Source organism: Solanum lycopersicum, chromosome 3 (assembly GCF_036512215.1).
Source record: "Solanum lycopersicum chromosome 3, SLM_r2.1".
In the NCBI taxonomy this organism is placed as follows: Eukaryota; Viridiplantae; Streptophyta; class Magnoliopsida; order Solanales; family Solanaceae; genus Solanum; species Solanum lycopersicum.
The window spans coordinates 61,890,249-61,916,689 of NC_090802.1; the positions used below are offsets into that span (position 1 = coordinate 61,890,249).

A 26,441-nucleotide genomic window follows, 5' to 3' on the forward strand; every position below is an offset into this window, starting at 1 on the left:
ACTTATAATTATACAATATACATACATTTTACTTCGATTCAATTGTATGCAAAGCAAATTTTATACAACTATTGCAGCGAATTATACAATTGCACTGAAAAGGGATAGTGAATTATACAATTGTAGCGAAACAGGCCAGCGAATTATACAATTTAGGCCAGCGAATCATACAATTGTATATGTATAGCGAGACAAGCGAATTATACAATTTAGGCCATTGAATTATACAATTGTATGTGTATAGCGAATTATACAGTTATATGTTTGTTATGGAGCGCAATTATGTAAACTTTGCTATAGCATACAAATGTGATTTTTTTCTTTGTTATATGTGAAAGTTGCCCTTAATTTTATGTGGTATTTTCTTTCAATTTATAATTCCACCAAAACAACTAGTTTTCAAAATCTTTTTCTTTGGAGGGTATTTTGTAAACGAATATTTTAAATACGACTATTAGTAAATTGTATTTGTGTATAAGAATGATATATTTATATTAAGGATGTGATACAATACTCAAATATAATGTCAATATTTTTTCGTTTTTGTATCACATAATATTGATAAAGATTGTATTTGTCTATTTATTTTAGGGTGTGATACAACATTCATCTGTATATTTATATTTTAATTTCAAAGCTAAATGTGTATATGTTTGAGAGATTAAGAGAGATAGATGAGCCAAACTTGGAAAGGTTGATAGAAAATTATGTATATTTATATTTGTAATAATATATCTCAAATTCAGTTGAGGTACAAGTTGTATTTGATGTACAACTTGCTTGCCTCTTTACTATGTCTCTTTCAATCTTGCTCATTTTATCCTTCTTTAAAACTATTACCATTAAATATAATTCAGAAAACTATAGAATTGTTCATAATTATGTTCTAAACTATATGTGTTAAAGAAAATTCAGTTTTCAATTAAATCAAATATAGCATGATGTATAAATCATTCATAATTTTAATGATTGTCTGAATAATTGTGATTTACTCGTTCATGCTTTATTATGTATAAAAATTATAATGACTTTTACAAGAACAAAATTATTTTAATAACGTAATTTTTTTTAGAGTAAAATAAAGTCAAACATTCATATATTTAGATTTTAAAAATTAATATTTTTAATAAATTTACTAGTACGAGGAACATGATTTTTAAGAGCGTATTCTTATCAATAAAAGTTCACATCTTTTTTAATAAGAAAGATAGTATTCATATTATATTAGCCAAAAAGGTATGTGAGAAAAAATACTGATTAATAAAATTTATTAGTATTATCTATTTTTTAATAAAATTATATATCTTATTACTGATTAAGAGTTTCTTACGTGATCTTGCACTTAATATAAAATTAGGGAGAGAGGTGAGGGAGGGAGGCAAGCGAGATTCGTATATATCTCAAATACATGTAAATCACACTAAATGCATGTATATGTATGAATTTGAGTCAATTCGTATGTATTTAGGATACCAGATACATAGTAGAGAGGCGGAAGAGATGATGGAGATATGTTATGTATCTCAATACATGTGAATCCATTTTAATATATTATATCTACAACAAATAAAACCTAAATTTGACCATATGAATCTGAGATAAATATAATTGAATGTATCTGAAGGCATCATAATCTAATAAAACACATAACATTACAAACTAAAGTATCACGCCCCAATTCTAGAGAGGTGCAATGAGTACCCGGTGCCTCACCTGATCAAGCATACCAAAAAAGAACTGATATAATTATACTCTTAAATTACTTGGGCCAATAAGGCCAACATATGAGCACATATGCCCAACTAATAATGAAGGTTGGGCAGGCAAATATGCTTGAAAATCAGCCTAACATGACTTAAACAAAAGTCGAAAGGGCCAAAACAAAGAATGTAAGTTAACCGTAAGGTCGATATGAACACTCAAAACATATACACATACGACATGTCTACAAGCCTTTAAAAAGTATTTTATGTCTCATATAGTTGAGACAGAGGCTCGATCTACCTATCACATACATATAAATTATAATTTTACGCCATAGACTTAGGAGCTCCTGATCTATCTATCACATACATATAAATTATAATTTTATGCCATAGACTTAGGAACTCCTGAAGAGGTGAAACTTACCAATAAAATGCAGAATGTGACACTACATACTATACGGGTTCATCTAAACCTCTATTTGAACCTGCAATATGAAATGCAGTATCCACAATAATGGGACGTTCGTACAACGACATTAAATAAAAGATAATAATAGTCATATTGAAACCTGTAGACCTCAATGGACATTATAACTCGTACTCAAGGATATTTCTTAGCATCATTTACACTAACTCAAAATTTATGGGACAAAAGTCTCTTTATCTCACAAACATCGTTCTGGACTCAAATGATTCAATGCAATAAGTGAGGCATCGAATATAATACAACAAAGGGAAACTTACATAAAAGTGCTATAATTTAAAAATATTTACCATTTATAGTAATAATATTTTTTTTTCACTTGATCACTTTTATTTAGTTTATAATACAAGTTTAATACATATTACAAAGAACAGTTTATTATTCACATACAATACAAGTTTTAATGATATATAATACATTTATCACACATTTTAATACACTTATAATATAATGTGACTATTTTTTACCAAACAAACACAATATATTTCAAATAAAATTATAATTCAGATATATTACATAAATATTTCACTTTAATACATATAAGGAAAAATTACATAAATCAATACATTTTAAAAAATAATTACTGATTTTAGCGATATTTTTTTGTTTATTACCATTTATAGCAATACCATGATAAATCTGTAATATTTATTAAAAGTGAGTTATTTATGCAATATATTTGAATTGTAATTGTTTTTGAAATATATTGTGTTTGTTTGGTAAAAAATGATCACATTGTATTATAAGTGTATTAAAATGTGTGATAAATGTATTATCCATCATTAAAACTTGTATTATATGTGAATAATAAATTGTTCTTTGTAATATGTATTAAAATTATATTATAAATAAATTAAAAGCGATCAAGTGAAAAAAAAATATTACTGCTATAAATGACAAATATTTTTTTATTATAGCACATTTATGTAAGTTTCCCTAATTATAATGCAATCAGGAGGCATTGTTAAAGGTCCATTTGCATACAACTTCAGAAAATGTCATCAAGCTCCCTTTAATCACAACATTTATATTTAATTTACCAAATAGATTATTTGCATACTTTACATGGAAAATAATTCAAGACCCTTGTTACTTTCGGATAATATACTTTAAATTCAATTACTATAAGTAGATGAAAGACGGTTATGAACAAAGATTCGACAACTCTTACGTTACTTTCATGGTTTAACTTTTTTTATTAGCTTATCAACACCAACTTTACGAAGATTAACTCTTTATTTAATATCAAATGATCTATCGGTACATAACCATTCTAGATATCAACAAGACATTTACAATTAAAATACTGCGTACTCATAAAATAGAGTACATACAACGTCATGTCTCACAATGCCTGTTGTTGAGAAAAAAATGTACGTCACATCAAAATTACTATACAAATCATTCCCCAACCTTTCGGCCACAACAACATTCAATAAACCCCTTAAAGAAGCCTAACTTCATATAACAATTTAAATATGATTTTTCGTTCGTCTAATCGTATGCCTTAGATTACATAGCTTAACTATCACTTTAATTCACTCAACTAAATGTGAAGAGTACTGAAAAATTACCTCAAAATAACAATAATACACAGTATAAACGAGACTCATTCTCCTCAAAGAATCTCTCAATCCACAAGCAAAAATGAGGAAACATGTAACACAACCTCTACAAACTTTATAGCTAGGAATCAGGGCGGCTCAACATAATTCGAGGCCTAAAGTGAAATTTTAATTAGAGGCTTAAATTTTTTCTAAAAATTATCTGTATTTATTTATTTATTTTAAATTTTTAAATGTAAATTATTACTTAATATCTTTTCTCTAAGTGATTTTTCAAAAACTTTTTTAAAATATTATTTTTTAAGCAAGACTTTATCAATTCAAATTGAAAACATCATTTTATTGAGAAAATTATTGTATGAATCGAGAATATAGTTTTATAAGTAATAAGTTGATAAATTTTAAATAAAAATGAGAATTAGAATTATAAAATCTGATTCAAAAAGTTGATAACTTGATTATCCTACTTTAATATAAAAATTACGAAAAAATAAAAGAATATTTATAATTTACTTTAAAAAACACTTTCAGCTATTAATTCATATTTTTTGACAAAATATTACTCTAACTATCAAAGACTTGAAGAAATAGACCGCATAAGAAGTTAAAAAGATTTTAAAAAATTGAGTATTAGCAAAGAAAAATTATATATATATATATACACTTTTATTATGAATACTTAATTCTCTTTTATAAAAAAATTAAACATAACTTTTTATTTTATAGAAATTTGAGGCCCCCAATATGGCAGTGTGGCCTAAAAAATATGTGTAAGAGCCGGCACTGACTAGGAATCGCCTCGAAGCCTCATATTTTTTTTATTTTTTTTTGTATTTGATCGAAGGAAACTCTTAAATCGAACTCATAAACCTTCAATTTGCTATGTTATAATTTTTTATTACTACTTATAGATTGAGAGATGCTTGTTCGAAGATAGACACTATATGAAACTGTTTTAAAATACCATTTCACGATGAACCTCTAACTCAAACTTTTATGTTAAGTCTTTCCTTGGCCTATAACTTGGTTCTTACACTTCAAATACTTTTATATACATTGATTTAAGAAAATGATGATTTATATCCTTATTTTTTGATTTTTTGACGTCAACTTAGCAGCACATGTATGTCTTAATAGTTACGTTATTATATAAAGTGTGTCTAAATAACTAGCTATTAAATTAGTCATAATTTTTCATATCTCCTAATAGTCAATTGATTTGAAATTTTTTTTGCAACCATTAATTATGTTTATAATATCCAGTAATAGTCTAACTATTTCTTTAGCATCAAGATTAATGCATGTGTATGTTTGACCTGTATTGCTGGTGCATAAATTTCAAATTTTGAAAAAAATATATCAAATGTAAATATAATATCTATTGTACTTATAGAATTCTTTATCCATTGTTTATTGGAAATGCTTATAATTTATCTTATACTATGTATTTTCCCTATTGAATCAAATTATAATCATTTATCAAAGAAATTTCTATATGTTTTTCTGAAAAAAATATTGAAAACAATTAATTTCGCATAATAATTTTATAACACTAATTGACAAATGACCTCAATATTTGACTGAAGATACATGAGAGAGAGTTTGTTATGATTGAAATTTCTTAGAATACATTACGCGGTGAATGAGGTATTCTAAGTGGTCCAGATGGTAAAGTTTCAAATTTATAAGTTAAAATAATCTCGTTCCGTCGGAAACAAGTTATTCTAGAATTAATTATTTTGGGATAACTTATACCACCATATATATGTGATAACTTATCCATCACCGTGGTTTAAATGGTGGAATAAGTTATCTCAAACATAATAACCAAACAAGAAACCAAAATTTAATTCAAAACTATTTTTTTATCCTAAAACTATTTATTCTTATCTCTCACACCAATCCTTAGTAATATAAATTATCATCAACTAAGAAAATATTAATAAACTGGATAGAATATTCAAGTCTCTCCCTCATCAAGTAGCATTAGGATATTAAAATAAAAAAAAGCTAGAACAAAGGTATTTAGTTGTTTCATTAAACATAGAATACACATGTTAGAATTAAGAGATTAAAGATTACAATTGATGGAAGTCTACCATATGAACATAGCTATAAGAAAGTCTTAATCTTATTACAAACATTTAATGCTCAAATTTAACCACAATTTAATCAGTTTGAATTTTTTGAGCAAATAATAATAATAAATTTTAATAATGTTTTTATCAAAGCTAACATAACGATTTAAGTAAAATGTTGAATGTAACTTTGATTTTTTATGAAAATTTTAAGAAATATCAAAGTGAAATTACAAATATATTTGTTAATATCGACAACAAAAATCTGTAAATTAGATTACCATAGAGGACCTTGAATCATTTTGCATAATATAAATTTAATACTAGTCAAGGTTGATTCCATAAATTGATATGAGTACATTGGCTATTTTTTTAGATCAAAGTTCATTTGGATTGACTTAATTTAAGTGTTTGTAATTTACGATAATTTATAGATATTTTTAAAGTGTTTGAATCATATAACAATGTTTAGAAACACTTATTTTAAAGCTAAAATGCTAAAAATTAAATCAAAGGTCTTAAAATAAAAATACGAAAATATGACTTTTGATTTACTAATCAAAAATATAAAATCAATAAAAAATTAAACTTTCAATATATGTTAGTAGAAAATCTAATCAACTTATCGTATCTATGTCATTCTGGGGGAGTTTTTGGCTAAAATTATTCGTGGAGATTGATCAAAACCTAAAGCATATCATTGTATTATATAAGTGAACAAATAACATCTTTGAACTATTCAAAAAGTTGCAAGATTCATCCTCTCATTCCGGGCATACCATCTTCACTCAAGGGGTGTCAACCGACACTCGTTCGTCAGATAATTTCATTGTATACAGAGGTTAAAATTTTGGTTTAGTAAATACATATATAAGCATTAAAATCTGTTCATACAAATTAAATATTTAGTTTAGTGGTTAAAGTGTTGTGAAAATTCTTTGAGATTGTCGATTCTAGTTATTAAAATTCTTGACACCTTTAATTATAATAATTATAATACTGCGTCCGCAACTGATAATTCCGTATATAAAAATTTATACTTATTTAATCGTAAGTATAACACATATTTTATTTTATTTTTAATAATAAATAAATAATATTGAGACAAACATTGCCACGAGGTACATTTTAACCATGCACGTGACCTACTTTCCGTTAAGCATATCAACTACCGTTTGGCTTTGGCAGTTAATGAAGGACCAAAGTGCAGTAAAATGGTAAACTTGAAGTATACATTATGCTCAATGTAAATATTCAAGGACCCAGTTAAACTATCTCTTAAAGTTTAGGGACTATTTCAGTTAAAATCTTATTTCGATTACTTTATCTCTCTACGGGCTCTTCCATTTCTCTTTCGCTCTTTCTCTCTAACAGCACCGCAATATCTATCGCCGATTCAAAACCCTAGAATTCCGATAACCGAACGGCCGATTTCCGAGCTCCATTGATATCAGCCTCGACATTTAGGTAAGTTTTCTTAACAATTTTCTTCCATATCTCATGACGAGCCCTAATTTTCTCCATATCAGTGAAAATGCACTGTTTTTAATTGGACTCGATTTTTTCTGGTTCTTGTCTTTTTCCGGCCCGAGCTCAGTGAATTAGTCAGCTTTTTTCATCAGCTTTATTCTTGATTGAGTAAATCTGTGTACTATGATGCTAACTGAGTATTTTCAGATAACACATACAGTTGTTTAAAAATGATGTCTTTTTATAATTCGATTCTCTAACCTACAATTTAGAATTCTTATATGATATCTGTGCAGACGGTGATGAGCAAGGTTGTTCCAAATGAGTGTAATGTGAGTGTATGATTAGCACTAATCTGTAGGTTTAAGTGGGAATCAAGTATGAGATCCATCTTTGGAACTTCTTTGATAGCTTGAAGATAGTTGCTTTTTCAGAAAATTCTGTGATACTTTGACATCCATAATACTTACCATTTCAAAGAACAAAAGGTGCTAAAAACTGTTCGCTAATGTTTCCACCAAACGTTGCTGTCTCCTTTGAATATGATTGTCGAATTGACTCGGCTATTTTATTCGTTTATGTGTTAATTTTCTATCAAGTTCCCCAACGGAAACTAGAAGTATGTATTCTGGCTATGTAAAGATACTCAGGTGACAATAGAAATGTGGACTCTTGTCGTTTTTGTCACTTGGAATAGATTACAAGTGAACTACTGCCAAGTTTATTGAATTAAGGATCAAAAGGCACTTCTGTAAAAGGAAAGCCCTATATACAGGGATATGACAAAGTAGAGTATCTTTTACAGAAGTTAAAACAATTTTCTACAACGGTGGTGTTTGGGCCATATTGCACACATCATGAATATTCCACGGTGTACTTGCTACCACCAACACTGTACCAGGTAGCTCTGTCCATCGAGGAATAGGGGGACTGAATAAAATCACCTTCAGTTTTTCGTCTCTGATGGGGTTTTTGCTGTCTCCAATGGTTTCCTTCCACCCTATTGACTGCTAGGACACACCCCGGTGCTTTGGGTGTAAAGAAGAGCAACCTGTTGTTCATGCTAGTATGTTTTCAGAAGTTTCCAAAGTAAACAAGAAAGTTCCATGAGTATGTACCAAGTTTTTGTCAACCCTACTAAAAGCTATTGGAAATTTTCCATGAAAGTGCCAACTCTCGCACTCCCTTTTGTTGGGTAAAGCCTACATCCTGCCTTATGGCAAGGCCTACGAGGGGTTGGGTGGCCCGGGTCAGTGTCATGATCGAACATGGCGCTTGCTTGGTGGACTTAGTTAAGAAATAAACTTGTACTTTTGCTATAAGCTATAACTTTTGGTATGATGGTAATTGCTTGATCCTATCAAGTGATATCAGGGCCAAGGTCATGGATTCGATTTCCACGAGCAACTTTCTGCATGAGGCAGGTGTTGGGAGGGGGATTGTTGGGTAATGTCAACATCCTGCCTATGGCAAGGCCCACAAGGGGTTGGGTGGCCCGGGTCGGAGTTATGATCAAACATGACGCTTTTCTGGTGGACTTATTTAAGAAATAATGTTGCACCTTTGCTATAACCTAAAACTTTTGGCATGATGGTAAGGACTTGATCCTAACATCTCCTCCTTAGTGTCCAACTTAAGATCACATTGGAATCTACTATCTGATTGAGTGCTTGATTTAGTTTAGCAGCTGTTAAAACATGAACCTCACAACATTGTCTTCCTTATGAACTTGTGACTTCGCTGCTTCTTCCTTTGATTTGTGTTGATTTTGTTTTTAACTTTTTGTTAATATGGACATTTTCTCTTTAAGTTTTGTGTTTCCTTCCCTAAATCCCAAGAATAAACATGAAAATAGATAGTTCCTCACGAAGCACCACATCTGCAAATCAGCAACCAGATTTGCATTTGCCGTCATCTTCAAATTTTCGCCTTCATATGATCCTTTGGTGGCTTCAAGTCATTCATTTTTGATCCCCTAAATGAGATATCTGTCAGCTAGTTTAGGATGATAGTTGTTTTGTGGTATCTCGGATCTAGTGGAATAAAGACCTTGCTCTTTCTTCTACTTAAGATCATATGTGGTGGATCCTGAACTTTATTGTTAGCGTGAGTAGTTGGGATGGCGGATTGCCTCTTGCTGATAGTTCTTCCATTCAATTCTAGTTTAACAAATCATATTACTATGGTGGCTCAAGTGTCAATAGGGCCAAATAAAAAAATTAAGCTACTCAACCACCACAATATGGAATAAGTTGCAATTACCGTTTAGCATTATAAATTCAAATAGGTTTATCCCCGGTAAACTTTTCACAGATTAAGAAGGTGATCTAAATGTTCTGCAGTAGAAATGAGTTGTTGCAGAAGTGAAGATTGTTGGAAGGGCAACAATGAGTGAATCGTAGGGTCTTGATGAGAGGGTAGCACCTTATGATAAGAGCTGTATGGTAGCTGTATGGTGTGATGTTCTAATTGTGATTAGGGGTTTGACTTCCGTATAATGCAAAGTAAAGTGGTCACATGAGCAATAATTTTGTAGTGTTAAGTCATTAAATTTTTCTGGGACCACATGACCATGTTAAATAAGAACAAGCATCACAAATTTATTAATAATGAGGATTTTCAACTTGACCTGTGATGTGTTCTGGAGGTGTCCTGATGTATGCCACTAGTTTGCATAGGGACATTTTGAGATCATGTGCAGAAATGCATTCTTTACTAAGCTAGTCAGGGTAAAGCTCAACATGCTAGTCCTTCCATTGTATGGAATTGTAGATCTAACTCCAAAGGAAAGTAAGAATTGATTTGTATGTTAGGTCCAAATTTGGTTTCCAGTACAGCCATATTGAGAGAATTTATCCTTTCAATCCTGATGGCCTGCCTTTGACCATGTCTGGAAGGGTTTCTAGTCTTTGGCAGGCAAAATCTATCTCGAAGATGCAACAGACAATTATTATTATGCCTTAATCTCAGACTTGTTGGTTTGACTATACTAATCAATAGTAACCACTTACCCCTTCAAGCTCGTTCAATTCTGATTCTCAATGGATCATATGATAGGACAAATTGTTGTGTCTTTAAAATTAGAGATTCTCATCGTCGCACTCGACCATACGATGACATAGAATTCTTAACTGATTAAATACACTATATCAAATACCAACTATGTAAGTAGACCAATAATGTCTAAACCGTATTTGCTTCATTGTGCTCTGTTTTTCACTTTATTATCCATTTATTGATTTCTAGAGGATGTAGGTTATTAGGACAATATTGCTCCATGTATAGGGTTACATCCTCCTCTTTTAACATCTTCAGTCATCATTTTTTATTACACTAAGAGACTATGCATTTGAATGTTTGCATTAGATATGGTCTGCTCTTTCAGGCAGCCTTCTATTTTTTCCTCTGTATGTGTGCGACTTGCATCTTTTTTTTTTTTTGAAAAGTTGGGCATAAAAAGCTACATGAGGTATACCAAAACGTAGAGACCTACATAGGAATATGGTTCTCCAAGAACAACACCCAGTTGTCAATATAAAGAACTTCTTGGTGCACCAAAAACAAATAAGGGGTAAAATGCCACTTCCTAATCTTATAAAATTCATTTCTATCCCTTCAAAGACACTTCTATTTGTTGCTCTCTGAATAACTCACATAAGTGCAAATGGAGTCACGTTTCGTGCTTTTGGTAGTCTCGTTTAAATGCTTTATATTGATCCAATCTTGGATCGTTTCCAATTATTCTTTCTTTTGTTAATATCATGTTCCTCTTTTTCATCCGTTTAGGTCGTTTCTTTGATTTGTGCGGACTGTTAGTGTTGAGCTTCAGTACCTCCACTTATTCCTTATGATATCTTCTTGTAGTTTATAGAGCTTATGCATGGAAGTAGTTCATCAATGCTAATGGTCCATTCTTACATCGGATCACCTTTTCATCTGAAGTAATATCCCGAAGAACCTGACAATGTGGCACTTACAACATGCTTTTGCAACTCTTAATTGAAACTTGAATGATCTTCTTGCAGGAGTTTCAAGACAGACAGCTCAAAATAGTTATCCAAAGTGACTATGTATATGTTCTGAGTAGTACATTGATTGTAATGCCAAGTATTAGAAGATTCAGTTGCAAAATTTTACAGTCAGAGGTTGTGGAGAATCATCTATGCCTGGCAATGAATTTGGAGATAGTGTTCACAATTTTTTTGCACAAGACAGCTTGTCACAAGTACAACACAATTCTCCGGTAGCAGACATCAACTGGCCAACTTCAAGGGGCAATATGTGGGCTGGAAGTCAGAGACAAATAGGTGTGCTGAGTTCCAACACAAAAAATTACAATTTGCAGAACTCTGGTAATTTAACATGTAGTGTGCTCTCTGAATTATTATTTGCTTGCTGAATGGCCGTGTTTGATCTTTTACTTTTCCTGCATGCAGACGCTGGGAGAGGAATAATCAGTTATCCATTCAATGGGCAGCATGGTTTAAATTTTACACAGCCAATTCCGAGGCCCGAGTTTGGTAAAAGTCAGTCACAGAGCCAGCAGCCAAATTTGAATGGCTACATGTATGGTAATCAGTTTTACCAGACAAGGCAGGATGAAACAAACTTTCCTTCTGTGGATACTAGTTCTGATCAACGTAATATAGCCTCAGGAGGTTCATCCATTTTTGAGTCACAGCAATGGTTGGGTCCTGAGCAGCAGACAGGAGTATCTGTTAGATCAGAACCTTCGGATAGTCCTATCAGTGGCAATCTTTTTGGTGGTCAGCAAATCTCTCATCAGCAATCAAACATGCTGCATTCTTTGCAGCGCCAGCAGTCTGGGATTAACGACATGCAGCAATTTCAACAGCAGGTTATGTTCATGAAGATGCAGCAAGAACTTCAGAGACAACAACAAATTCAACTGGAAGCAAGGCAACAAAATACGTTGAATCAAGTTTCTACCTGTCCTAAGGTAGCATCTGATGTCCATTCCTCTGCATTAGTTAATGGCACTGCGAACTCTGGTGCATTAAATCAATCCTGGGCAAATGAGCTTGGCAACACAAACTGGTCACAGCGTGGTTCTCTAGTACTTCAAGGGTCCTCCAGTGGACTCATTCCCACCAATAATGGCCAAGCACAACACTTAATGGGTTTGATTCCTCAACAGATTGATCAATCTCTATATGGATTTCCTGTTTCTAGTTCAAGACCATCTCTAAACCAATTTTCACAAGGGGTGACAGATAAGCAACCAGTGCAGCAAATGCCAACTTTTAATAGTTCATTTCCAGTTAATCAATATACTCCATTAGCAGATCATGTCAGTGGACAGGACGGGATTTTCCTCTCTAGACAGAGACTCCAAGTTGATAATGTATTTGGAGATGCTCCAAGCCATGCTCTATCTAGTCCAATGGATGTGGAAAACCTTCAGCAAGTTGATAGCATGCAAAATGCATCAGCTCTACACGAATTTCGTGGCAGTTTGGATATAGCTGTTTCTCCAGAAACCGCACAAGAGGAAGCAGCAAAGGGAGCTTCTCCCTCACAGAATGAAGTTGGATTAGATCCTACAGAAGAACGAATTTTATTTGGTTCAGATGATAACATATGGGCCGCCTTTGGCAAGAGCCCTATGAGTGGTGAAGGTGGTAATCCTTTTGATGGTGCTGAATTGCTTGATGGAACTCCATCTATCCAAGGTGGTACTTGGAGTGCTCTCATGCAGTCTGCTGTTGCAGAAACTTCTAGCAGTGATGTTGGTCTACCGGAGCAGTGGACTGGTTTAAATATTCATGGTACTGAAATTCCTTCCGGGAGTCCCAACTTGACATACAACAGTGAGAGTCATAAAGCAACTTATGCTGAAGACAACTTGCCCCAAGCCTCATCGTTGAATTCTGTTTCTGTTCATTCCTCTGGTAGCCCCAATATGAGAAATAGCTATCACAATGTTCAGGGACAGAGGTTTCCCTTTGAGCCAGGCAAGAGTCTGCAATCAGATTCTTCTCAGAGACTTGCACAGTCATCAGACGAAAATAAGTGGTCTAAGTTAGGTCAATCACAAATGTTGGGTGCTGAAGGTTGCCAGATGGTTGAGAAGACTTCAAATCTTGACAGGGAAATGACTTCAAAACATATTTCTAGTAATTTGGCACCCGAATTTGGTGGAGCTACGGAACAATACCATAAATCAGCTGGTTGGAGTGTTCTTGAATCAGCAATACCCTCTGGAGATGCAGTAGATTACAATCAGAAGTTCATTCAGGGTGAAATTGTTTGTAGGGGTGCAGGATGGAATTCTAATCCTGGCAGTAATACTACAGTTACTATGGCGCCCACCGAATCATCTGTGGGTAGTCCCCAGGCAAATTCTGAGGTCTTTGGCTTGCATAATTCTGCTGCAATACCTAACTCAAGTACCATGACGAGTGGCAAGGAAACCAGTCAGTTCTTCAAAAATAATCATCAATCTAGTTATTGGAAGAACGCTGATCAGTTTGTAAAATCTAGTGTTAACAAAGGGGAGGTCTTACAGCATCATGTTTCTGAGGACAACCAGCTTTTGCACTCATCTCGGGATATTGACGACAAAGAGGGTAAAATGCATGAGATGGAGAACAGCGATAAACAGGAGAACTCAAATGACAGCCATCGCTCTAACTTATCCCCTCATTCTTCTACTGGTGATGTTAGGGAAAATGTAATGTCAGATGCTAGGGATTCAAGGTTTTTGCCTACTGGGAAGCACAAGTTGTCTAATGAGGTTGGCCGGAGAAATTCGTGGGCTAACAAGTTTCAGCATCATCCTATAGGAAACGTCGATAAGGATGTGGCCCACTATGGACAGTCTCCGTTGGCTCAGGTTCCTAATATTGAGACCGATTTGGCAAAGGTGCTATTTCTGATAGATTATAATATAATTATGTTAATTTCTATAAACCTTTGGTGAGTAATTAAAGGAGAATGTCTCCTAATATACAGGTGCGTGCATCTGATGAGCTGACTGACAGAAAAGGCTATGGGGTGCACTCTGGTGGTGGCTTTCCTGGCGGTGCATCCAATATGTCTACACTGATAAATAGATCTATCGGGCTTCCTCCAAATACGGCTCCAAAATCTAGGTTGTCAATTCTGTTCTCATAACTTAGAAAGGCCCGTCTGGCAGGATATATTTTTTTCAGTACTCAAATACTGAAATAGTTATATCCAAGTTGAAGTTTGGCTAGAAGTTTTGGGTTTCAATTGGAATATTTTTTGAACTTACATGAAATAAGTAGTATTTTAAGTTGTTTTTTCAAGTGATGTTTCACCTTTTAAGTTTGAGAAATTTTCTCTTTCTAAATGAAATTTATGTCCAAACAGAATTCCAACTTCCATAAACCTTTTTTCAACTTGAATTTCAAACACTATTTTTGCAATTTTGACTCAGATATTGCCCATGCACATGCTTTGTTAATTTCCTAGGTACACAGTAATAGATTAAATAAGTTATCTGCTATAACTTTATATGGTTCTTTGGAGCATTCATCTGTAATCTTTTAATTCAGGATGTATAGATCTGATGCTTTGACTGGTTTTCTCATTGCAGCCCAGACATGCTACAACTTCTTCAGAAGATGGACCCATCGAGAGAGCGTGGTTCTACGGCTCACTTCAACAGTTATGAACATAAAGCATCGTCTGATGTTCCTGAAGCCGAAAATTCGGATGGATCTGCTGGACACCTCTGGCGAGGTCAGTCTTCTGCCTCTCAAGGTTTTGGTCTTCAACTTGGCCCTCCATCACAGCAGATCTCAGTCCAAACCCATCTCTTGTCATCTCAAGGCCCTAATGAAGCAGTTAAGTCTTCACATGCAAACCATTCTGTTGCCGAGGTTAGAGAGAAAAGTCGGGGTCAGATGCTCCGTCCCCATCAGACTCAACCCTCGCCTTCCCCTTCTGATCTCTTACAGCAAGAGTCGCAGCGTAACACTTCTACAATTAAAGAAACTGATACGCATACCATGTCTGGGAACTTCTCTTCAGCATTCGAATCAGCTTCTGGTCATACCTACTTGAGAAATCCGATTCAAAATCCCCACATGGTTAGGGCTAGTGGGGAAGATTCAACCAATCAGTCGATTGGTGTATCTTTTGATGAACATGCTTCCCATTCAACAGAAAGAGGAGATTGTGGCAGAGGACCATTGTCTGACGGGGCTGGCAATATACCGTATAGCCCTGCGCTCTCTACAGGAAAGTCTCAGTTAAGTAGTGCCAATGGACCCCATGGAAGCGTCTCCATTAATCGACCTTCATCCAAGGAGCCAGTGCCAGCTTCCCCATCTTTTTTAATGCCTGGGATATCTCTGCAGGATTCATCTTCCAAGAAGTTAACTAATATGCGGACCAACTTTCCACCACCACCGCACCTTTTTAGTAGTCAGTATAGCAAGGATGCTTCTCATATTTCCCAGCTGAATCAGACGAATATTACGGAGTCATCATTATCTGCTCCAGAGAGGCAAGGTGATCCAGATGCCAATAAAGGAGGGACTTTCATGTCTCAGCTTGGTAGTGGTTCAGGGAATCCTCTGCATTCTGTCGAGGGGGAAGAACTGGGAGAAAAGGAGAACATTTCTGAGCCAGTACCTACGGTAAATGTTAACTTAGTGCAGGAGATGGATGATTCACAGGGTAGAGAATCTATTGTCAAGAATCTCCATGAATCTACCTCTATGCAGAGAGATATTGAAGCCTTTGGCCGATCACTGAAACCAAATAGCTTTCCTAATCAAAGTTATTCCTTACTAAACCAAATGTGGACCATGAAAAACATGGAGACTGACCCAAGCAAGATGAACTTTAAAAGAATGATGGTACCAGACAGCAGTGCAGCTACTCAGCAAGTTCCGTCTGCTGATTCTAGAATGCTAAATTATGCTGGGCCAGATGATTTGCAGGGAAGTTTATCATTTCAACATGGAGGAAGGGTGACTCCTCACGATGTTGCATTTAGACAGGATGAATCTCAGATTGGCTCTCATAACAGCAATACTAGTTCTATTATGCCTGAGCAAACTCAGATTAGTCCACATATGGCACCATCATGGTTCGATCAGTGTGGAAGCTTCAAAAACGGGCAGATGTTACAGATGTATGATGTACACAGAGCTGCTGCCATGAAGACAGCAGAGCAACCTTTCACTCCTGCGAAGTATACCAGTGGTTTGTATGCTTTTAACTCTATTCAGCATGTAATCCATGCAACTGCTGATAAAAGTCAAATTGGTAATTTTGGGCAAAGATCAGTCGCCAACTCTGCTGGAACTGAACATTTTTCTTCTCTTCAAGTGTTGTCCATGAGTGTTGATCAGAAGAATCCAATCATGAAGCCCAAAAAGCGGAAACGGTCTACATATGAATTCACTCCTTGGTACAAAGAAATTTCTCTGGATTTATGGAGCGATCAGACAATCAGGTTGTTATTGTGCAACAACTTTGATAGATCCTTTTGCCTTGAAGCTATTTGGCTGCTTCTGTTATTCCATCTTTTGTTTTCACTTTGGTTATTATGTTATTCCAACATCATGTTTGTTGATGCATTTAATTTTCAATTTGGCAGCCTATCGGATATAGAGTGGGCCAAAGCAGTTAATAGGCTTACTGAAAAGGTGTTTTGATTTGTCTTCTAATAATCATCTTATTTGGTATTTGGTTGGCATTTCATTTCTGACATCCTACATTCTTCTGATTACAGGTTAAAGAAATTGATTCTTTTGATGATGGGCCACCAAGGCTTAAGGCTAGAAGAAGGCTTATGTTGACCACTCAGCTTATGCAGCAACTATTTTATCCTCCGCCCGCAGCAATTCTATTTGCTGATGCTAAATCGGAGTATGAGAGTGTGGCTTACTCCATTTCCAGATTGGCATTGGGGGATGCATGCAGCATGGTCTCTTGCTTGAACGCTGATACCAATATGCCTCATGATGGCAAAGAACAGTAAGTTCTACTTATTCCCCGCATGCATAGCAACTTGAAGCTTGAATGAAGTGAAATTCCTCTCTTTATGAGATTATCTTGGGTGAAGAGAGACTCTTTTGCTAGCAGCCAAGTAAAACAAGTTACTTTATAGGGTGTTTTGATTTCCAAACATGTTTCCATGGTAACAATCACAGTTGTTATCCTGCAGTGTAAGAATAAGGGTCTAACTGTTACAGCTTCTTCCCCACATAGATAGCACCTTGAGGCTTGAACAAAGTAAAATTCCTTCCTTTATGAGATTATCTTGGGTCAAGACAGCCTCTTTTGCTAGCAACCAAGTAAAGCTGCTTTATAGGGTATCTTGATTTTGCAAATGTACTTCCATGGCCAATTAATAAGCTGCTGGGAAGATTGATTCATGATCTTGTGCGCTGCAGTGTCCTTGTAACTGCCACTGTTATGCCTGCCACCACAATGTAACCACCCCCTCTGTAAACCTTTAAAGTCTTCCATCTGCTTACTGAATTCAGTCAACCTAGCTACCCCCCTATCATTCAATATTCTCCTTATAAGAAGTTCCCAGCCTTGAGACATCCACATTTCAGCTGTTTTTTTTTGTTGATGCTCTAGTTATTACTTGAGATTGATTAATTTGCATCTACAAATTGGTTGCTGAGGTCCTAATAATTTGTTTGATGTATTACTAGTCTTCCTGACAAGTGCAAGGCATCTGAGAGAAATGATAGACATCACTTCGGCAGAGCTATGGATGAGTTGATGGGAAAAGCTAGGAAGTTAGAAAGTAACTTTGTGAGGTACGTGGTTCATTTTATGCTAATAAAAGCAACTTCCATCACTAAAATTATTCGTATGTACTACATGCACAACTATTCATTATTTTTTGGTAGTGGTGGGAGGGAAAGAAAAATAGTTGAAGGAATCAAGCCATGTAAGAAATCAGGATGTCTTTCCTTGTGGCATTTGAATAGGTTCAAATAGAAGATAAGTTCAGTATTCACGAGATATTTTAGAAGTTGATTACATTTGAGCTTGGTCGTTTTATTTACTCTGATTGTTTCTCATTTTTACCTCTTTATTTGGAGGTGTCTGTAATATGATTAGAAATAGTCTGCCTGGTTAAAGCAGAACTGCACAAAATGCTGAAGTCTAGTTTGATTTCAGCTTTACTGGTCTTTGGGTACACGCTCTATTATGCTTCCAATTATCGGATTATTTTGCTGTAGTTATTACTATTAAGAATACTTTGTTACGCTTTCGTTTCCATTGCTTTTTCTCCAGTCGATTGGACTGTTTTTCCATGAGCCAAGTGTCTAGTGTAAACAACCTCCATACACCCTCTCTAGATCACACTTTGTGGACTACACTGGTTATGTTGTGTGTATGTGTAATTCTACTATCAATTAATGAACTTCTAAATTTGAAAACTAAAACAATTAGCAACCAAATAGAGAAATATTTATAAAAGAGGAAAAATTGATGATGTTATGTGAAACAATGATGAATTAGATATTGAAAAGTAGATTTGTTAGTTCTTAGAAATTCTAATTCTCCCGAGTTCTCTGAGAACTAAGAGAGTGTAATAAAAACTTTGAATAACGTTAATAGTGATTAATGGTTACTACACCTTGTAAAAACATTCAAATACGAATAAAGTTTATATAAGGTAAAATCTTTATTAGTTTTAAATCCTAAATAGTAGGACTTTCTATATAGATCAATGAAGAAAGATTATTAATAGGAATTTTTTAGTTCAACTTCAAAGTCCCAAGAATTTGAAAAATAATTCAGTTACAAATTCATTCATTGTGAACCCTATTTGCAAGGGGTAAAAAAGGCGAACAACAATTCATTTAGAGATTTTGTGTTTTTAATATAGTGTTTAAGTGCCTCACCCGTGTAGCCTAGCGATTGTTGTAAAATTTGTATGTAACTCTAACAATCTTTTAATATACCACAACTTACCCAGTGGAATCCCAGTGAGTGGGTTTGGGGAGGGTAGAGTGTATGCATACCGTACCACTACCTCATGGAGGTAGAGAGATGATTTTTGAAAGACTCTCGGCAAGTTCATCAATAACAATCTTTTAATATATATAATGCATAATTTTAAAATGTTTGTTTAAATTATAAATAAGAATTAAAGCTTACAAAAACTGTGATCTTTCTAGTTTCCCATGTTATATCTCTTTCAATTTAATTCTCATTTTTCACTAAAATAAGCAAATTATAACAAATTAGATCGGTTATACTTTTATAATATAGAATGAAGACTCATAAACCTAGTAGAGTTGTGCCACAAAATTTAGTTTCCAACTTTGAATTATTTTGGTGTCACTTTTTATATTATGTATTTCTATGACAAAAAAATAAGGACTCCTCTCAATTAGTGTTTTGGACGGCGAAAGGCGACAAGCCTCTGCCTCATAGCGAGAGGTAGGTACCAATCAATACAATTTTTTAAAATTCTTTTTATTGTGTATATAAATAACCCAATCAATACAATTTTTTAAATTTTATTTATTGCATATATAAATAACCCAAAATCTCAATAGCAATAACAAATGAACAAATAATTACTATGTTAAATATCTTAACCAATAAATAATAGTGAATAAATTAAAGTTGTATGAGTGCACTCCCTCTATTTTAATTTGTTTGTCTTGTTGTGATTTGACATATTTTAGGAGTGTAGAGTAGAGTTTTGAATCTTGTGGTGTTAAACTAAAGAATTTATCCTTGAATTTTGTGGTCTGCCAATTCGGAAAGTTAAAATTGTGGAGTTATTAAAACAAGACAAACAAATTAAAACGAAAGGAGTAATATTTTTCACAAGTTAATTTTTTAGGAAAATAAGTGTACCAAGTATATTAACACAAGCAACATATACTACAGAAAATTGAATAAATAGTTGTGTTGTAATCCCTTGTTTCCTGAAATGAAGTATTTGAAAGAAGTAATCATCATAGAAATACATTAAGAAATTCTAAGAAATGTAAAATACTGTATTTTTTCAATTGTAGGAGCAAATTGCTTTCAAATTGAAGTGGCTGAGTCGTAGTTTAGCTATAAAATTAATTAACAATATTGTGAAGTGAATCGTTTTCAGCTCGGGTAGGATAGTCTTTTTTTCTCGGGGTGTGGTGGTGTGGTGGGGGTGGTCGTGTTGGGTATTATGTTTTTTGTAAATTAGATTAGTATTTGCATTTTTCTTGAGATCTATTTCTTTTGTTAGTGGATTTGCTTTGGTATTCATCAATCTTATTTTGACTGATTTTAACTTTGTATATAGTGGTTTAAATATGGAAAGGTTTGGTGAGTAATACTTTAGTTAGTAGTAAACTAAGTTGCTCGGACTGTCTACTTATGGTGGTGTTCCTGTGTCGACACGACATGGGTGACTGACTTGGAGTACTTTGACCAAAATCGATGGGGAAAGTCTAGACAATTTTAATGATTTGTTTAATTAATACAAAAGCTAAGGTGAATTTGAAGAAAATGTAATACCTTTTATATAAAAATTTCTACGTCACTTCTTTTCCGAGATTCTCCTCAAGTTCTCCACATAATATTTCATAATCTAGGTTTAATAGCTCTAGGTTTAATAGCTCTGTTTTTAGATATTTTAATTATTTTAAGGCAAATCCCCGCACCCGTATCCATATATGGATCCATATCCCCGAATCTTGAAAATTTAAACATGAAAGATCCAACCTCTAGACCCGCACCTGTATCAGACACCTGCACTTGGTCCAAGCAACTTAGGTTGTAATATTAGAATTGCTTATATAGTTCAAATAAGGAAAAGTTTGTTAACAAAATTATTTTATAAGTTCTATATATTTGAGAAATAGTTAAATGACTACTTTGTCTAGTGAGAAAGCAATTTTTAAAGGCTAAAAAATCGCACACCATCCCATTTAGCTAAGAGACTTTGTGCATTAAAATCTCTTAGTTTCTCGCCACTTGCGTATGCCCTAGCCATGTAGTTCATCCTAGTGTAAAATAATATCTATATAATTAATTTTTTTTGAGTAAATAATACACCTCGAAATCAAAGTACAAGTTTTTATCGACGATTAAGGTGATTGTCGTATGGAGACTTGGTTGAGATTATTATAATTGGATATTGTCTAAATCTATGAAGATAAACAATCAAAGCTTAATGACAGACACATTTTGCAATTTTCAATGATTAATAACAGACACATGTGTAAACACTTCAACTTCTCTAACCAAAACTTCTATCAATACATTATATATTTTCTTAAAATAGAAGGCATTAAAAGTCACACGATTAATCTTCTAATCGAGTAGATATATGAATATAGGAAATTTACCTTGTTGAACTTGTAACTTTGAATTTATTTCTTTGGCAATACTTTATAGAGTAATGCTTTTCAACTCAACTAATAAAGAAGCAAAGACATGTAGCACCTATTCAATAAATTTGATAATTAATGTTAAAGAGGCAGACAAAAGTGAGTTGCTCGTATGGTAAGCAACCTTCACTTTCAACTTGAAGGTTGTGAGTTCGAGTCACTAAGAGAGCAAAAGGGTGGGAGTTCCTAGGGAGGGCTAAACAAAATTGCCAAAGAGGCACAACCAATGACTCAAAGCTTAATTTTAATTTTAATTTTTATGAAAAGGGAAACCCACATCTGCTATCCTTTAAGTGCGCATTGGGTAAATCCCGCTAGTTGCTCAGATGGTAAGCATCCCTACTTTTAATTCGAAGGTCTTAAGTTCGAGTCACCATGGGAGAAAAAATGCTTGGAGTTTCTAGGGAGAGGTGTCGAAGAGGCACAACTAATGACTGAAAACTCATTTTTATGACAAGGGAAATCCGCAACCACTATCCATTGGGTGTGCACAGGATAACCCCCGTTTCTATGCAAACCCAATGCGTCGAAAAGCTTAATTATAACATGATATCAATCTCAGCTATTCATTTAGTTTTGGACATCCAATATATAAACCGATACACTTGACTAAATATTAGTGAACTAAATATTGAACTAAGCACAAACTAAAAAGGACAATTTTACAAAAATCAAATGAGGAAGATAATTGATGACCTCTAACCCGATCACACAAATACACGTCTATAAAGTACAAAGTTGCTTCCCATGAAACAAAAATAATCAATAATAATAAATACTTTCTCCCTCTTTCCCAATTTCAGTGTCTTACTTTTGTTTTTGTTACGTCCCTAAAAGTATATCTCTTTCTATATTTAGTAAGTTTTCCTATTCCAACATTCTAGCAAGCAAGTTCTCCACAATATTTAAAGGAATACCCACCCATTTAATTTAAGACCACAATTCAAAAGTCTCCTTTTGTTTCTTAAACTTTGTACCCAATCAATTTAAGACACTTAAATTGGGACGGAGAGAGTACAACTAGTATCATTCATGGAATGATTGAAATACTTGAGAAAAGTGATAAACAAAATAGAAAAAAAGCAATTGAAAAGGTAATTCATATATACATACATATATATAGAAAAATATACATAGGAGTGACGCTATAACATCTTTGAAGTTTAACGTCCATCTTTAAACATTTGTAATGATGAGCAAAGCTGACATCTTAATTGGTTAAAAACTGAGATCATGTTGTACATGTTAATAAGTTGCTTAGGGATCATCCCGTAACCAATATTTATTAAATGTTGCACAAATCTAAGAAGAATAATATGTAGCACAGTGAAAAAACAGGGAAAATGATCAAATTAAAGCAGAATGTGAGGAAAAAACAAGGCGAAGACTTGCAACCCATATCTCTAATCAACAATTGTCGTGCAACTTATATACTGTAGCTTTCTCTCCGCCTTGCTCAAATCTTAATCTGGTTCATATAATTTGTGAAAATATTCAAGGTCCAATATTTTTGATGTTGGGCTTGTGAAATCTGGAGAAATCAAACAAAGCTTCTCTGGAAGAGGGACATCATTAAGATTGAAGTATAGCATTGTTTTCTACCACATTCAGTTTTTGTAATTTCCTTTATATGTTTGACATGCAAATTTTTTTATATGATCAGTCCAACCTAGGAATTCTTGGCAAAACGATTAACTTCAATAGTTTTGGGTTTGAATGGTTGTTTGTTCAAAAGAGTACGAAATATGGTCGGAAGAGTTTGTTGCCGTAGTTTTTTTTTCTTTTGTTATAGCAAGTGTGTTAGGTTTTTTAGATTAGAGGGACATTTAAGTAATTTAACTTTTCAAGTTTGGATTCATGCCTTTAGTATAAAAAATATACATAGATATAGATATAGATTATCAACTAGATCTAAATTCAAAAGGACAAGGACACATGGAGGTTTACTTAGACTTGGAAATCACATCTTCTCTAATGATTTAGCGCATCTTCGAAAATTGAAAGATGTGGGTAAAAGTTCTTTTTATGATCAAATCCGCCTTTTCTCACTTCACCAAATGAAGAAAATTGGGCTAATTAGGACAAAATCTTCGAGAGTGCATATTTGCTTTGCCCTACACTTCTTCAATTACACCATGTGCATGAAGCTATCTAGTCTGTTCTGAGAAAATTAACACTGCCTTTCTTTTTTAATCAGTAACTCTGCTGCTGTCCTTATATCTGCTTTCTATAAATGCTTCCTATTAATATAAGTAGTTCATTTTATCTTTGATGTGTTACTGATTAGGACACTTGTCAATTCACATAGCTCTGATTGTGCTGCCACTATATGGTGCAGTTTGGACAAGAGAGCGTCTCTATTAGATGTGATAGTTGAAGGACAAGAGCTGGAGAAGTTCTCAGTCTTCTATCGATTTGCAAGGTTTCATGGTCGGGGGCAATCCGGTGGTGCTGAGTCATCTTCAACAGATGCTTCTGCACATAGCCATAAACCTTTTCTGCAAAGATACGTAACTGCGTTCCCAATGCCTCAAAATCTCCCTGATAGGGTACAATGTCTTTCACTATGATCATTGATTTAGTTCATATTTTTTCCGCATTCTCGTCATCAATCCACTAGCTCCACATCCCTTGGAAGTTTTGTTGCTAATTATGTACTGGCACTAGCAGCAGCAGAAATAGAGCCACATAAAGATGCCATTGCAGAAAGAAATGTCTCTAAATTGCTACCTCGAATGCAATATAGGCAGTTCAATTTTTGCATGTAGGCCAATTATGTCGATTGTCAAGAAATGTTGTTCGTTCCCATGTGTCTCTCTCCATAGTTAGAGATAGAGAGATGTCCATATGTAGTTAGTTCAGTGTTGTGAATGTAATGATAATTGTTTAAGGTCAGGTTACAGTGTACTTGAATTTCACATCTTCTAGGTAAATATATTATGCCTAGGCTTTATCGTAGTAGGTAAATATGAATGTCAGCTTTGTGAAGTTGTTTCTGTTGCCTGTTTGTACCTTTTTGATACTTGGAATCCTCCTCTCCTGCGGACCCTGCAAAGAAAGGATTTCTTTATACCAGTAGAATCCCTCAACAGCCGTTAGCAACATCAATGCCTGGGTTTTTCTCTGGTCACTCCTGCTTCAGGCTAGGAATGGTCACACATCAAACCAGTCTTTGGAATTTACATGGTATGAATGGGAAGAGATTTTTGGCAGGTATGACTTAACATTATGTTGCGCATGGTTGCTTACAGAACGCCAAAGGCGTACAAAATTACTCGAGATATCGAGCATTTTAGGTCAATCTCTATCTCCATTTTACTTGAAATGACACTCTTGGAGAGTATTGTGCTCATCTCAATCTCTATCTCCATTTTACTTAACGTGAACTGTTCATAACGTTATTAACTGTTTGATTTACCAGAAATCAGGTTGCTGCATGACAGCATCTTTTTAGATGCGTGTGTTGGTGCCTTGGTAATGTAATGATTCATCTCCCAAACAGCAGGTTTTGGCATAACTACTTTGCACCAGTCCATTTTTAAATGGGCGGGTCACTTCAACAAGTTGGTCGGGCCATGTTTGTATGATTTAAAATCTTGTTTTAAACGGTTAATAAGGAAGTTCGTTTAATCTTTTACTTTAAGTTGGTTATTTGCAGAGAATGTGTTTAAATAATTGTGCTTGAATCCAACATCAAATTGCACAATGTTTTGCAGGAAGAGTTTGAAAAACTAGTTCATGTGCAACTAATGTGTCGTATAGTTTATCGCAGCAGAAATATAATTGTTGCTTATGGTCGATGGTACCAAATGAAATTAGGTCAGAATTTATGAAATGTTATGTTTGATAACAATCCCTCGAGGCATTTAACCCATGATGTGATTATTGAGGTCCTAATTGACTTCGTTAGGAAGAGTTACTCTGAATTATTATTGCGTTATTTTCGTCGTACTTTTGAATTGTTGACCGGTGTCCTTTCATTATCGGATTTTCGATCAATTTTATGAAGGATTCCTTTCTTTGTAAGATTGTAGGCGCTACTAAATATTTATTTGCATGCGGACAAATGAAAGCCACGCAGAACTAGTGACAACTTGTTATGAAGTAATTGTTCACTACCTTGAAAATGAAAAATTAAATTGCAAACGGTTTATCAGAAATAATGACTACTTGGCATGAATAAGGTTTGCCTATACATTATCTTCTTCGAAATTTATTTGTGAGATTATATTGGGATATGGGATTATCACCTTTTAAGGACTTTTGTTTTCACTAATGGTGAGATTTTATTTAAGCCTCCTTTACCAAGAGGCAAGTTCTTTGTTGTTATATTGTCATTTGAATCTTTTAATAATCCTTTTCTGGATTTCGTTTGAATTAAAATAATAATTTTTTTCTTCACTTTATTTGAAATGTTTGATCACGAAAATTTTAAATTAAATCTGAATTGTATTTTACATTTGAGAAATAGTTTATTACATGTTTTCCGATTCACTTTCACTTTTAAAATTATACTTATATACCTTCCATTATAAACATTATTCCAAAGTTTCTTAAGTATTCAAAAATAAAATTATTTTAGGATCAATAAATTTATACTTTCTCCGTTTCAAAAAGAATGACCTATTTTGAAAGATTTTTTTTTTATTTTGTGGTTCTAAATTAAAGTTATGTCAAATGTATCAAAATGTCTTTTAATTTTGTGATTTTAAAAATGTCACGTGAAAAATTAAAATTAAAGTGTTATCAAAAAATGAAAAATGTTATTCTTTTTGATA

At 33.8% G+C, this 26,441-nt stretch overlaps 1 protein-coding gene across 4 annotated transcripts; it reads left to right on the forward strand.

The window, feature by feature from the left end:
• The first annotated feature begins 7,097 nt into the window (after nucleotides 1–7,097).
• On the forward strand, nucleotides 7,098–24,651 carry LOC101267696 (uncharacterized). 4 transcript variants are annotated; one of them, XM_026030106.2, is made up of 10 exons: nucleotides 7,159–7,300; nucleotides 11,168–11,244; nucleotides 11,329–11,655; nucleotides 11,740–14,189; nucleotides 14,279–14,418; nucleotides 14,886–16,757; nucleotides 16,902–16,950; nucleotides 17,037–17,281; nucleotides 17,971–18,078; nucleotides 23,972–24,651. In XM_026030106.2, exons 3-10 carry the CDS (start codon nucleotides 11,466–11,468, stop codon nucleotides 24,231–24,233), a joined length of 5,316 nt encoding a protein of 1,771 aa, XP_025885891.2. In that variant the 5' UTR covers nucleotides 7,159–7,300; nucleotides 11,168–11,244; nucleotides 11,329–11,465; the 3' UTR covers nucleotides 24,234–24,651. The 4 variants fall into 4 exon arrangements, with proteins under 4 accessions (XP_004236497.2, XP_025885890.2, XP_025885891.2 ...); XM_069295318.1 differs by having other exon boundaries at nucleotides 24,002–24,651; XM_004236449.5 differs by lacking the exon at nucleotides 11,168–11,244 and having other exon boundaries at nucleotides 7,098–7,300; nucleotides 24,002–24,651.
• Nucleotides 24,652–26,441: the final 1,790 nt, after the last annotated feature.